This window comes from Heterodontus francisci, chromosome 2 (assembly GCF_036365525.1).
Source record: "Heterodontus francisci isolate sHetFra1 chromosome 2, sHetFra1.hap1, whole genome shotgun sequence".
Lineage (NCBI taxonomy): Eukaryota > Metazoa > Chordata > Chondrichthyes > Heterodontiformes > Heterodontidae > Heterodontus > Heterodontus francisci.
The window spans coordinates 132,308,233-132,322,642 of NC_090372.1; the positions used below are offsets into that span (position 1 = coordinate 132,308,233).

General features: G+C 44.7%; 1 protein-coding gene across 3 annotated transcripts in view; it reads left to right on the forward strand.

Annotated features, from left to right (window-relative positions):
• The first annotated feature begins 11,556 nt into the window (after positions 1-11,556).
• Positions 11,557-14,410, forward strand: part of LOC137346938 (aromatic-L-amino-acid decarboxylase-like) — a 187,536-nt gene continuing 184,682 nt past the window's right edge. Inside the window, exons 1-3 of one of the 3 annotated variants that reach the window (XM_068010897.1) lie at positions 11,557-11,605; positions 12,061-12,291; positions 12,641-12,754. In XM_068010897.1, coding sequence (XP_067866998.1) covers positions 12,091-12,291; positions 12,641-12,754 — 315 coding nt within the window. In that variant the 5' untranslated portion in view covers positions 11,557-11,605; positions 12,061-12,090. Of the gene's footprint in view, positions 11,606-11,684; positions 12,292-12,640; positions 12,755-14,410 lie in introns of those variants that run through there. The other 2 variants (XM_068010908.1, XM_068010900.1) reach the window with 2 other exon arrangements.

Genomic DNA, 14,410 nt, shown 5'->3' on the forward strand with positions numbered 1-14,410 from the left:
TGAGGTGCTGCGATGCTGAATTGTGCCTTTTATATTGTCATGGAATGAGGTGATGATACTTAGTAGCTGTGGTGGACATCCGATCTTTTCTAGTAGTCTGAAGAGACCACGTCTGCTGACGAGGTCAAAGGCTTTGGTAAGATCAATGAAAACAGCGTAGAGGGGCATCTGTTGTTCGCGGCATTTCTCCTGTAGCTGGCAAAGGGAGAACAGCATGACAATGCCATATAAGTAACGTGGCTACAAGAGCAGGTCAGAGACTAGGAATCCTGCGGCAAGTAACTCACCTCCTGACTCCCCAAAGCCTGTCCACCATCTAAAAGGCACAAATCAGGCGTGTGATGGCATACTCTCCACTTGCCTGGATGGGTGCAGCTCCAACAACATTCAAGAAGCTCAACACCATCCAGGACAAAGCAGCCCGCTTGACTATCCACAAACATTCACTCCCTCTACCACTGATGCACGGTGGCAGCAGTGTGTGCCATCTACAAGATGCATAACAGCAACGCACCAAGGCTCCTTCGACAGCACCTTCCAAACCTGCGACCTCCACCACCTAGAAGGACAAGGAAAGCAGATACATGGGAACACCACCACCTGCAAGGTTTCCTCCAAGCCACACTCCATCCTGACTTGGAACTATATTGCCGTTCCTTCACTGTTGCTGGTTCAAAATCCTGGAACTCCCTTCCTAACAGTACTGTGGGTGTGCCTACCCCACATGGACTGCAGCGATTCAAGAAGGCAAGTTCACCACCACCTTCTCAAGGTGCCTCGTTTCCTCATATCAGCTGCTCAGATTCTGAGTTTTTGTAATCAATCCTGATTAATCATGAGGAATGAACCTTAACAGTTTGATTTCCATGTTTGATAACTACTGACTTACCATCACAACCTATTACCTTCCCAGGGCCCTTCATTTCCCTATGACTTTCTCTTTTATAATACACTAAATCACCTGAATTAAAATCTGTCTCAGATGGCCTTATACTCTACATGTAAAGCATTCAAATGTGCAGAAAAAATTGAACTAATTGTAGTACCTTCTTGAGCAGTAGGACTGTTGCACAGCACAGAAGGCAATTTGTGATTTCGCCCATGGACCAATTGATAGGGACTATACCCTCTACCCATTTGAAGCGAATGCTTTGCATAAACCACCCATGCCAGGGCGGTTGTCAACTTGCAGTTTGGTTGATCAGCTAAGATTTTATGTAGAATTTCATGGATCACTGCATGATTCCTTTCACAGAGTCCATTGCTGAAAGGACTTTCAGCTGCAGTATTCATGACCATGAAGTTCATGTTTTCACACATATCTCTGAACACGTCATTGGTAAATTCCCCTTATTATCAGTCAGAAACTTAGCTGGTGTCCCCAGTCCAGTCCCCATCCATTTCTCAACGATTTTATCTATAATCAATGTTATGAAGGTGTTTTGGTATTTTTTTGAGGACTTGTGTGTAGACTATTGTGGAAATTGATTTATTTGAAAGACTGAAAAGATTTCATGGATGCTGGACTTATTTTTAAAGGGGATCACTGGAGGGACTTGGGACTTCTTTGGGGGTGAGCCCTTGCTGGAGGTCACATGTCTTGGGCTGAGTGAACAGCGGGAGCCTTGGTGACTGTGGAAGTGGTTTGCTGAGAAGTGAAGTGTTGATATTTGTGATGGTCAGGAGATGGTTTTGTTTTGGGATATTGTTTTGGTTCAGTTGGCGTGTAAATGTGCTACGAGAGAGAAGCCATCAGCTCATCCTTTTCACCTCTTTGAGAAACCCTGAGAATCCAGTAGGAGAAATAGAGAAACTGATGCAGCATTTCTCCTGAAAAGCCTGCCAGACTAATCCTTGATGTCGCCTGAAGAGAACTGGTCCAAAAAGATCCCTATGACAGCGGTTTACGTGTATCTGAATGCCAGACCAAAGAGCCAGCTGAGGACATTCTATATCTTATCCTTTTTCTTCAAGAATTAACAAATATTTGGCCACAGTTTTTTTAGTCTTTTTTTGTAACGTGAATCTCTGGAGAGGTAACTGTTTTACTTTTTCTTTACCCGGTGTGTGTGCGTGCGTGCGTGCGTGCGTGTGTCTGTTGGATTAATTTAGAAGGGAACTTTCATATTTCAACCTGAGTGTAAAGAAGCTTTGCATCTTTATGAATGAGTCTTATTTTCTAATAAACTAATAATTTTGTTGTTTATTAAAGAAACCTGGTTGGTGGATTTTATTCTGAAACTAAAATAGATCAAGTATATAATTGGCCATATCGGTAACTGGGTAAATCATTTAAATATATGTTGTGACCCGTGGAGAAGTCGATCTAGGGGACGACAGTGCACTCCTCCAGCTCGGTCATAATATCACCCTTCACTCCTTGCGATGTATTACTGTAAAATGTCTAAATCTGGGGTCCAGGTCTATAAAATATAGACTTACCTTCCGGGAGCGGAGCTGACTTAACGGGAGAACGGTGAGCGAGGAGAGGATAAATAGAGCCCCAGGATCGTGGCCTAGACGCTTACCTTCCAGGAACGGAGCGGATCCGAGGGGAGAAAGCCAAGAGAGGAGTGGATAAATAGAGCCCGAGGATCAGTGCCTCGCCACTTACCTTCTGGGAGCAAAGCAGAGAGGAGCAGACCTGAGGGGAGAACGCCAAGAGAGGAGCGGATAAATAGAGCCCGAGGATCGCAGCCTAGACACTTAACTCCGGCGCACCTGGACTGCTCTCTGCTCTGCTCCCAGAAGGTTTGAAAAAAAGAAGAAAAAAGTCGACAGTGACATCACAGGAAATCTGCAAGGTGATTGGTTGGTGAGTAGCTGCTGTTAGGGAATAACTCTAAATAGTTGGGTTAGGAACCAAAGTAAAGAGAAAGGTCCACAGTTTTTTTTTAATATAGTAGGTAGTTTTTTTTTAGGGAATCAAGGTCACTGGTGCAAATAATCTAATTTTTGGGTAATTTAAGGGGATAAATTAAGGGTAAGTTATGGCAGGGCAGCTCAGCAGCGTGGAGTGCTCCTGTGCAATGTAGGAAGTCAGGAACACTTCCAGTGTCCAGGGCGAACACGTGTGCAGGAAGTGTCTCCAGCTGCAGCTACTTGAAATCCACATTTCGGATCTGGAGCAGCGGCTGAAGACACTGGAGCATCCGCGAGGCTGAAATCATCGTGGATAGCACGTACGGGGAAGTGGTCACACTACAGGTAAAGACTGTTCAGGCAGAAAGGGAATGGGTGACCGCCAGGCAGAGTAGAAGAACTAGGCAGGTAGTGCAGGAGTCCCCTGGGTCCATCTCCCTATCGAACAGATTTTCCGCTTTGGATACTGTTGGAGGATATAGCTTCTCAGGGGAATGCAGCAAGAGCCAAGTCTGTGGCACCACGGGTGGTTCAGCTGCACAGGAGGGGAGGAAAAGGAGAGAGAGAGCTATAGTGATAGGGGATTCTATCATAAGGGGTACAGTTAGGCGTTTCTTTGGCCACAAACGTGATTCCAGGATGGTATGTTGCCTCCCTGGTGCTAGGGTCAAGGATGTCACAGAGCGGCTGCAGGACATTCTGAAGGGAGAGGGTGAACAGTCAGAGGATGCGGTACACATTGGTACCAACAACATAGGTAGAAAGAGGGATGAGGTCCTGCAACAAGAATTAAGGGAGCTAGGTAGCAGATTAAAAAGCAGGACCTCAAAGATTATAATCTCTGGATTACTCCTGGTACAACGTGCTAGTGAGTATAGGAATAGGAGGATAAAGCAGATGAATGCGTGGCTGAGAAGATGGTGCAGGAGGGAGGGCTTTAGTTTCCTGGATCACTGGTCTGTTTCTGGAAAAGATGGGACCTGTACAAGTTGGATGTACACCGGAACCCGAACGGGACCAACATCCTTGCTGGGAGGTTTGCTCGTGCTGTTGGGGGGGTTTAAACTATTTGGCAGGGGGATGGGATACAGAGTGGAGGTACAATAGGGGGTGATGCACAGTCAAATATAGAAGAGAAACTGAGTCAGTCTAGAAGGCAGAGCAAATATAGACCTATTAAGGCACAAGTGAATAATGCAAGGCTGGACTGAATCTATTTTATTGCAAGGAGTCTTGCTAGTAAGACAGATGAATTGAGGGCATTGATTAACACATGGGAATATGATATTATTTCTATCACAGAAACATGGTTGAGGGAGGGCAGGACTGGCAGCTCAATATTCCAAGGAATAGAATCTTCAGGTGTGACAGGGGAAGGGGTAAAAGAGGAAGTGGCATTGCACTGTTGATTAAGGAGTCAATTACTGCAGTAAGGAGGGATGATAGCTTAGAATAAAAGCAAAATACTGCGGATGCTGGAAATCTGAAATAAAAACAAGAAATGCTGGAACCACTCAGCAGGTCTGGCAGCATCTGTGGAAAGAGAAGCAGAGTTAACGTTTCGGGTCAGTGACCCTTCTTCGGAACTGACAAATATTAGAAAAGTCACAGGTTATAAGCAAGTGAGGTGGGGGTGGGGCAAGAGATAACAAAGGATGTGTAGATTGGACCAGGCCACATAGCTGACCAAAAGGTCATGGAGCAAAGGCAAACAATATGTTAATGGTGTGTTGAAAGACAAAGGAGTCAATTACTGCAGTAAGGAGGGATGATATCTTAGAAGGTTCCTCAAATGATGCCATATGGGTAGAACTTAAAAACAAAAAGGGGACAATCACTTGGCTGGGAGTGTACTACAGGCCTCAAAACAGTCAGGGAGAGATAGAGGAGCAGATATATAGCCACATCTCAGAGAGGTGTAAAAATTATAGGGTAATAATAGTAGGGGATTTCAACTTTTCTAATATGAACTGTGATAGTCTTAGTGCAAAAGGCTTAAAGGGGGCGGAATTCTTAAAATGCATACAGGATTGCTTTTTGAGCCAGCACGTAGAAAGTCCTACAAGAGAAGGGACGGTACTGGACCGAATCCTAGGGAATGAAGCCAGACAAGTGGTAGAAGTGTCAGTGGGGGAGCTTTTTGGGGATAGTGACCATAACTCTGTAAGATTTAAGCTAATTATGGGAGGACAAAGATTGACCGGAAACAAAGGTACTGAATTGGGTGAAGGTCAATTTCAATATGATAAAACAGAATCATTCAAAGAGGAAATAGTGAGAGTTCAGGGCCAACATGTTTCCGTAAAGGTGAAGGGTAGGACCAACAAGTCCAGGGAACCCTGGATGTCAAGGGATATAGAGGATTGGATAAGGAAAAAAAAGGAGGCTTCTGGCAGATTCAGAGGGCTGAAAACAGCAGAGGCACAAGAGGAATATAGAAAGTGTAGGGAGGTACTTAAAAAAGTAATCAGGAGAGCGAAGAAGGGACATGAAAAAACACTGGCGGGCAAGATAAAGGAAAATCCCAAGGCATTTTATAAGGATATTAAGGGCAAGAGGATAACCAGGGAAAGAGTAGGGCCCATTAGGGACCAAAGTGGCAATCTGTGTGTGGAGCCGGAGGACATAGGTGAGGTTTAAATAATTACTTTACATCTGTGTTCACTATGGAGAAAGACCAAGTAGGTGTAGAGATCAGGAAGGGGGATTGTGATATACTTGAACATATTAACATTGAAAGGGAGGAAGTATTAGCTGATTTAGCAGGCTTAAAAGTGGATAAATCCCCTGGCCCAGATGAAATGTATCCCAGGCTGTTATGTGAGGCAAGGGAGGAGATAGCAGGAGCTCTGACACAAATTTTCAAATCCTCTCTGGCCACAGGAGAGGTACCAGAGGACTGCAGGACAGCAAATGTGGCACCATTATTCAAGAAGGGTAGCAGGGATAAACCAGGTCATTACAGGCCAGTTAGTCTAACATCAGTGTTGGGGAAACTATTGGAAAAAATTCCGAAGGACAATTAGTCTCCACTTGGAGAGGCAGGGATTAATCAGGGATAATCAGCATGGCTTTGTCAGGGGTAGATCGTGTCTAACTAACATGATTGAATTTTTCAAGGCAGTGACTAGATGTGTAGATGAGGGTAAAGCAGTTGATGTAGTCTACATGGACTTCAGTAAGGCTTTTGATAAGGTCCCGCATGGGAGATTGGTTAAGAAGGTAAGAGCCCATGTGATCCAGGGCAATTTGGCAAATTGGATACAAAATTGGCTTAGTGACAGGAGGCAGAGGGTGATGGTCGAGGGTTGTTTTTGCGATTGGAAGCCTGTGAACAGTGGTGTACCGCAGGAATCGGTGCAGGGACCCTTGCTGTTTGTAGTGTACATTAATGATTTAGGCGTGAATATAGGAGGCATTATCAGTAAGTTCACAGATGACACGAAAATTGGTTGTGTCGTAAATAATGAGGAGGACAGCCTTAGATTATAAGACGATATAGATGGGCTGGTAAGATGAGCAGAGCAGTGGCAAATGGAATTTAATCCTGAGAAGTGTGAGGTGATGCATTTTGGGAGGACTAACAAGGCAAGGGAACATACAATGGTAGGACCCTAGGAAGTACAGAGGGTCAGAGGGTCCTTGGTGTACTTGTCCATAGAAGCAAACAGCACAGGTAGATAAGGTGGTTAGGAAGGCGTATGAAACACTTGCTTTTACTGGCGGAGGCATAGAATGTAAGAGCAGGGAGGTTATGATGGAACTGTATAAAACCTAGTTAGGCCACAGCTGGAGTACTGTGTACAGTTCTGGGCACCACACAATAGGAAGGATGTGATTGCACTGGAGAGGGTGCAGAGGAGATTCACCAGGATGTTACCTGGGCTGGAGCATTTCAGCTGTGAAGAGAGACTGAAAAGGCTGGGGTTATTTTCCTTAGAGCAGAGAAGGCTGAGTGGGGGCCTGATTGAGGTATACAAAATTATAAGTGTCATTGATAGGTTAGATAGGCAGAAACTTTTTTCCCTTTGCTGGGGGGGTGGTGTCAATAACCAGAGGGCATAGATTTAAGGTAAGGGGCAGGAGGTTTAGAGGGGATTTGAGGAAAAAAACGTCACCCAAAGGGTGGTTGGAATCTGGAACGCACTGCCTGAAGGGGTGGTAGAGGCAGGAACCCTCACATTTAAGAAGTATTTAGATGAGCACTTGAAACACCATAGCATACAAGGCTATGGGCCAAGTGCTGGAAAATGGGATTGCCTATTTGCATGCGTGTATCGCATGTGCATGCCAGCGTGGAGGCCTCGTATATCCGTATTAGAGTTGAAGTTTAAGTAAATTTCACTCTTCTTTAAACCGAAGAAGGCCTGTTTGTGCTAATTTCTTTGCCTTATAATTGGGAAGCTGTGAACAAGGATTCACAAAGGGGTAGCTTAAAACATAGTGTGTTTAAAATTAAACTCTGTTACAATAAGACCAGGTGAAGACAGCAAAAGACCCCTCGGCATCTTTCTCACCTGGTCGTAATGATGTGCACAAATCATTGAAGGTGGCAGGGCAGGTTGAGAAAATGAACAAGGCTATTGGGTTCCTGGGCTTTATAAATAGAGGCATGAAGTAGAAAAGCAAGGAAGTTGTGATGAAATAAAAACAAGAAATGCTGGAAATACTCAGCAGGTCTGGCAGCATCTGTGGAGAGAGAAGCAGAGTTAACGTTTCGGGTCAGTGACCCTTCTTCGGAACTGGCAAATATTAGAAATGTCAAAGGTTATAAGCAAGTGAAGCGGGGGTGGGGTAAGAGATAACAAAGGAGAAGGTGTAGATTGGACAAGGCCACAGATTAGATGACCAGAAGATCACGGGGCAAAGGCAAACAATATGTTAATGGTGTGTTGAAAGACAAAGCATTAGTTCAGATAGGGTGTTAACGGACTGAAGATTGAACAGCAGCAAGTACAAACATGAAAAAAAACAGTGGGTAAGCAAACTGAACAAACTAAAATGAAATAAAATAAACATACAAAAAAAAAGTAAAAAATGTAAAAAAGAAAAAATAACTATAAATAAAAGTAAAATGGGGGGCCTGTCATGCTCTGAAATTATTGAACTCAATGTTCAGTCCGGCAGGCTGTAGTGTGCCCAATCAGTAAAAGAGATGCTGTTCCTCGAGCTTGCATTGATGTTCACTGGAACACTGCAGCAAACCCAGGATAGAGATGAGAGCAGGAGGGAGTGTTGAAATGGCAAGCAACCGGAAGCTCAGGGTCCTGCTTGCGGACTGAGCGGAGGTGTTGCGCAAAACGGTCACCCAGTCTGCGTTTGGTCTCCCAATGCAGAGGAGACAACATTGTGAGCAGTGAATACAGTATACTACATTGAAAGAAGTACAAATAAATCGCTGCCTCACCTGAAAGGAGTGTTTGGGGCCTGGGATAGTGAGGAGAGAGGAGGTAAATGGGCAGGTATTACACCTCCTGCGATTGCAGGGGAAGGTGCCATGGGAAGGGGACGAGGTGGTGGGGGTAATGGAGGAGTGGACCAGGGTGTCGCGGAGGGCAGGATCCCTTCGGAATGCTGACAGGGGAAGGGAGGGGAAGGTATGTTAGGTAGTGGCATCACGCTGGAGGTGGCGGAAATGGCGGAGGATGATCCTTTGGATATGGAGGCTGATGGGGTGGAAAGTGAGGACAAGGGGAACCCTGTCACGGTTCTGGGAGGAAGGGGAAGGGGTGAGGGTAGAGGTGTGGGAAATGGGCCGGACACGGTAGAGGGGGGGAATCCTCGGTTGAGGAAAAAGGAAGACATATCAGAAGCGCTGTCACGGAAGGTAGCACCATCAGAGCAGATGCGTCAGAGACAGAGAAACTGGGAGAATGCAATGGAGTCCTAACAGGAGGCAGGGTGTGAAGTGTAGTCGAGGTAGCTGTGGGAGTCGGTGGGCTTATAATGGATGTTAGTAGACAAACTATCCCCAGAGATGGAGACAGAGAAATCGAGGAAGGGAAGGGAATTGTCAGAGATGGACCATGTAAAGGTGAGAGAAGGGTGGAAATTGGAAGCAAAGTTGATAACGTTTTCCAGTTTGCGGCGTGAGCAGGGAACGGCACCGATACCGTCCTCAATGTACCGGAAAAAGAGTTGGGGGAGGGGGCCTGAGTAGGACTGGAACAAAGAATGCTCGACATATCCCACATAAAGACAGGCATAACTAGGACCCATGTGGGTACCCATAGCAACACCTTTTACTTGAAGGAAGTGAGTGGAGTTGAAGGAGAAGTTGTTCAATGTGAGAACAAGTTCAGCCAGGCGGAGGAGCGTGGTGGTGGATGGGGATTGGTTGGGCCTCTGTTCAAGGAAGAAGTGGAGAGCCCTCAAACCATCCTGGTGGGGGATGGAAGTGTAGAGCGATTGGACGTCCATAGTGAAGAGGAGGCAGTTGGGGCCAGGAAACTGGAAATTGTCAAAATGACGTAGGGCGTCAGAAGAGTCACGGATGTAGGTGGGAAGAGACTGGGCCAGCGGAGAAAAGATAGAGTCTAGATAGGAAGAAATAAGTTCAGTGGGGCAGGAGCAGGCTGACACAATGGGTCTGCCGGGACAGTCCCGTCTGTGGATTTTGGGAAGTAGGTAGAAGTGGGCTGTCTGGGGTTGTGGGACTATGAGGTTGGAAGCTGTAGAGGGAAGAACTCCAGAGGAGATGAGGTCAGTGACAGTCCTGTGGACTTGATGTTCGGTGGTGGGGTCATGGTCCAGATGGAGGTAGGAAGAAGTGTCTGTGAGTTGGCGTTAAGCCTCTGCAAGGTAGAGGTCGGTACGCCATACAACAACAGCACCACCCTTGTCTGCAGGTTTGATGATCACGTCGGGGTTAGACCTGAGAGAACGGAGTGCCTCAGGTTCAGAGGGGGACAGGTTAGAGTGAGTGAAGGTGGCAGAGAAATTGAGATGACCAATGTCTCGCCGACAATTTTCAATGAAGAGATCAAGAGCAGGTAAGAGGCCAGTGGGAGCGCTCCAGGTGGAGGGAGAATGCTGGAGGCGGGTGAATGGGTCTGCTGGTCGGGGGGAGGACTCCTGGTCAAAGAAGTGAGCCCGGAGGTGGAGGTGACGGAGAAGAGCTCAACGTCGTGCCGAGCACGAACTTCATTGAGGTGGGGGCGTAAGGGGATAAAACTGAGGACCCTGAGCCTCCGGTTGCTTGCCATTTCAACACTCCCTCCTGCTTTCATGCTCACATCTCTATTCTGGGCTTGCTGCAGTGTTCCAGTGAACATCAACGCAAGCTCGAGGAACAGCATCTGATTTACCGATTAGGTGCAATACAGCCTGCCGGACTGAACATTGAGTTCAATAATTTCAGAGCATGACGGGCCCCCCATTTTACTTTCATTTTTAGTTATTTTTTCTTTTTTACTTTTTTTTGTATGTTTATTTTATTTCATCTTAGTTTGTTCAGTTTGCTTACCCACTGTTTTTTTTCATGTTTGTACTTGCTGCTGTTCAATCTTCAGTCCGTTAACACCCTATCCATACTAATGCTTTGTCTTTCAACACACCATTAACATATTGTTTGCCTTTGCTCCATGACCTTCTGGTCATCTAATCTGTGACCTTGTCCAATCTACACCTTCTCCTTTGTTATCTCTTGCCTCACCCCCGCTTTACTTGCTTATAACCTTTGATATTTCTAATATTTGCCAGTTCCGAAGAAGGATCACTGACCCGAAACGTTAACTCTGCTTCTCTCTCCACAGATGCTGCCAGACCTGCTGAGTATTTCCAGCATTTCTTGTTTTTATTTCAGATTTCTAGCATCCGCAGTATTTTGCTTTTATTTTAGAAGTTATGATGAACCTTTACAAAACACTGGCTCAACTTCCACTGGAGTATTTTATCCAAGTTAAGTGTGGGGATCACACTTAAGGAAGCATGTGAAGGCACCAGAGAGGATGCAGAAAAGATTTACGAGAATGGTTCCAGGGGTGAGAGACTTCAGTTATGTGGATAGATTGAAGGAGCTGAGTCTGCTCTCCTTGGAGAAGACAGTTGAGAGGAGATTTCAGAGAGATATTCAAAATCATGATGTGTCTGGACAGAGTAGATAGGCAGAAACTGTTCCTGTTGGTGGAAGAGCCGAGAACCAGAGGACATAGACATAAGGTGAATGGCGAAAGAACTTCAGACCACATGACCCCAGTGAGTGGTTAGGATCTCCAATGCATGGCCTGTCAGACAGTGTGCTGGAGGCAGATTCAGTCGTGGCTTTCAAAAGGGTTTTGGATAAGCACCTGAAGAGAAAAAAGTTGCAGGACTACCTGTAGGGCCATGGGAGTGGACTGCTGAGTTGCTCTTGCTGGGATCAGGCACGGACACGACAGACCGAATGGCTCCTTCTGTACAGTACCTATTCTGTGATTCTATTAAGAGCTGAAAAATTGGGATTAGACTGAAAAGCTCTTTTTTGACCGGCATGAACACGATGGGCCCAATGGCGACCTTCTGCGCCGTAAATCTTTCCACGTTTCTATGTTCAAAATTCTATCACTCAGGCAATGTTAGCTGTTTTACAGTTACTAATACAGTTTGCAAATCTAAAGTGAAGCAGGCGCTTAATCCTGTTTGTGATTGATGGTTATAGTTGGGTGGGACAAAATTTTAGCGTGGCTTGCCTCTGAGTGGCTGAGACTGCGATTTGTGTTTCTGTCAATAAGAAACAAAGTACAAGGCAGCGGCATTGTTACATGTGAGTACAGTTCATTTCACATGAAAATGTGCTTTAGTATTTCAACAGCAGACCGATAGATTTCTGATTACTATTTAGTTTATAAGTGCAGTAACCCAGCTGGTGACTGCACAACGTGAAACTGTATTTAATACATTCGGATTACTGTTGGCTCGAAAGGATTTATTAGAAGATTCACCGTGTTAAGTGTAGCAGGCAATGTTAGCGAATACTACAATAAGTAAAAGATTTTTTGTACCTTTGGTTGGTGAAGCAAAGTCGTTGCGCACAGAATAAATAATACAAACAATTCTACACAGTGGAATTTGACCTGGAGACAGAATCAGTTTACCTTTGAAGAGAATCGTTCATTTTACTGTCATAGTAGACACATGATATATAGATTTCCCCGTAATTCTGAGATGTTTTAGGCTGTGCAACAATTCCCAATTGTTTTTTAAATTAAATTTCTGCAGCTCTTTTAAGTTAGGCGGAAGCAAAGCGCCATGGATTTCGAAGAATTCCGTACAAGGGGTAAAGAGATGGTAGATTATATCACAGATTACCTGAAATCCATCGAACAACGTCCAGTTTATCCGGCGGTGCAGCCTGGGTACTTGCGATCGCTCATTCCGGAGAACGCGCCACAACAGCCCGACAGCTTCGAGGATCTGATGAAGGACGTCGAGAGAGTCATTATGCCAGGGGTGAGCAAATTCAGCCAACAAATTAATTCCCTTACTTTAAACCTTCGTATACTCTCCTCCCCGGCATCAAGAAATGTTGTAATTATTATTTTAAAACTACCTGCTGCCATGTATTTGAGCAACTGGATGAAGAACTGACAACATGAAAAATGACATTGTATAATGAATAAAAGGCAACTTGAATGAAAACGAATGGCCAATTGCTGGAACAGGCAGCTGTAAATTTGGATTGAGTTTATGAGTTGATCAGTAAGTCAGTAAACGTCACATTAGCGATGATTACAAGTTTTCCGACACATGCTCTGTTTTCTAAATTGTATTTAATATGGTCATTTGTTTTCCTCCCCAGGTAACTCACTGGCAAAGCCCTCATTTTCATGCCTATTTCGCCGCTGCTAACTCCTTTCCTGCTCTTCTGGGTGATATGTTGTCTGGTGCCATCGGCTGTATTGGGTTTTCCTGGGTAGGAATCTCTTCGTGCTTTTCTTGTTTTAAAATTTAGGGCAGGTAATTATGTTAAGGTTACAGACACAACTTAGTGGATAGGAGGGAAAGCATTCAAACCTGTCAGTCTCTGGAGCAGCTTGACACTGATGAAGGTAAACCCAATTCTCTTTAGTTCAGTGGAGTAACCAAATATCTGATTGTCTCAGTCTATCTCGGCTATTCATTTTTTAGCTTCAGAAGTCTCGAAGGTTCAATTTTTTGTGAAAAACATATTTAGACCTCTGAGCCCATGAAGTTTCCCAGGAAACTGTTCTCATTTGTACAAAGATAGTTGCCGACAAGAAGAGATTGCAAATCAACAACAGTTATATTTGACAATACTATTAAACTACCAATTGGCATATTATGAAATTCAAATGTGAATTTACATGAGACCTTTCATCTTGTTGATTATTTTGAATGACACCTCTAGTTTTGCAGATATATCCAACCCATGAGATTTTGGTAAATCTTCATGTTATTTTTTATATACTGTTACATTCTACAATTCTGTGTGTTTGGGGGGGGGGGGGAGGGGGAGGTGCGGGAAGCGCACATCAGGGAAATGGGTTGGAACTTGCTCTTCTATGTCATCAAAAGCCAAAAGTTCTCAAGTGTGATGTATCCAGAGCAAACAACAGGTTGCTGTTGGATACAGCTGTTATATGGATAATGAACTTCGCAAGTAAAGAATATAGGTCACTATCCCATGGCATGGTGAGACAGACCAAGTGCAATCTTCAGGTGAAATGGGGTTACAGAGCAGGGGGTAATTGTACCAGAGCATGCAGATATAATTCAGATTCCATTTTCAAGTCATACATCCTGTCATTCTGATATAACTAGTTTATCTCACAGAATCATAGAATGGTTACAGCACAGAGGAGGCTATTCAACCCAGTGTGTCCATGCCTGCTTTCTGCAACAGCAACTCAGCTAGTCCCACTTCCCTGCCCTTTCCCCTTCCCCGTAGCCCTGCAACTTTTATACCGTCAGGTGCTTATCCAATTCCCTTTTGAAAGCCACAACTGAATCTATCTCAAACATACTCTCAGGCTGTGCATTCCAGATTCCAACTGCAACTGTGTAAAAATGTATTTCCTCATCTCGCTGTTGGTTCTTTTGCCATTCACCTTATATCTGTGTCCTCTGGTTCTCAACACTCCTGCCAATGGGAACAGTTTTTCTCTATCTGCTCTTTCCAGACCCCTCATGATATCTGAACACATTTATCAAATGTCCTCTCAACCTTTTCTAAGGAGAACAAACCCAGCTTCTCCACTTGATCCACGTAACTGAAGTCCCTCATCCCTGGTGCAATTTTTGGAAATTTTTTCTACACCATGTCACATTCGAGAAGTGCAGCAAAGAAAATACAGAACCAAACTGAAGAGTTATAAAAGATTGGAACAATTGTAAAGAGACTGGTATATGTGTTGTAACCAAAATGGAGGACAAGATACATGACCTGCAGTGTCTCTTGCACTCGAATCCACATCTGTGTCTACTAAGACTGAAAATCAATGAAGCCCCGTGAGCATGGAAATGCGACAGATAATCACACTTGGATGTGAGCTATACTCAAAAACGATGAGATAAGACCTTTCTCAGACTTCTCATTTCTGAATAACCT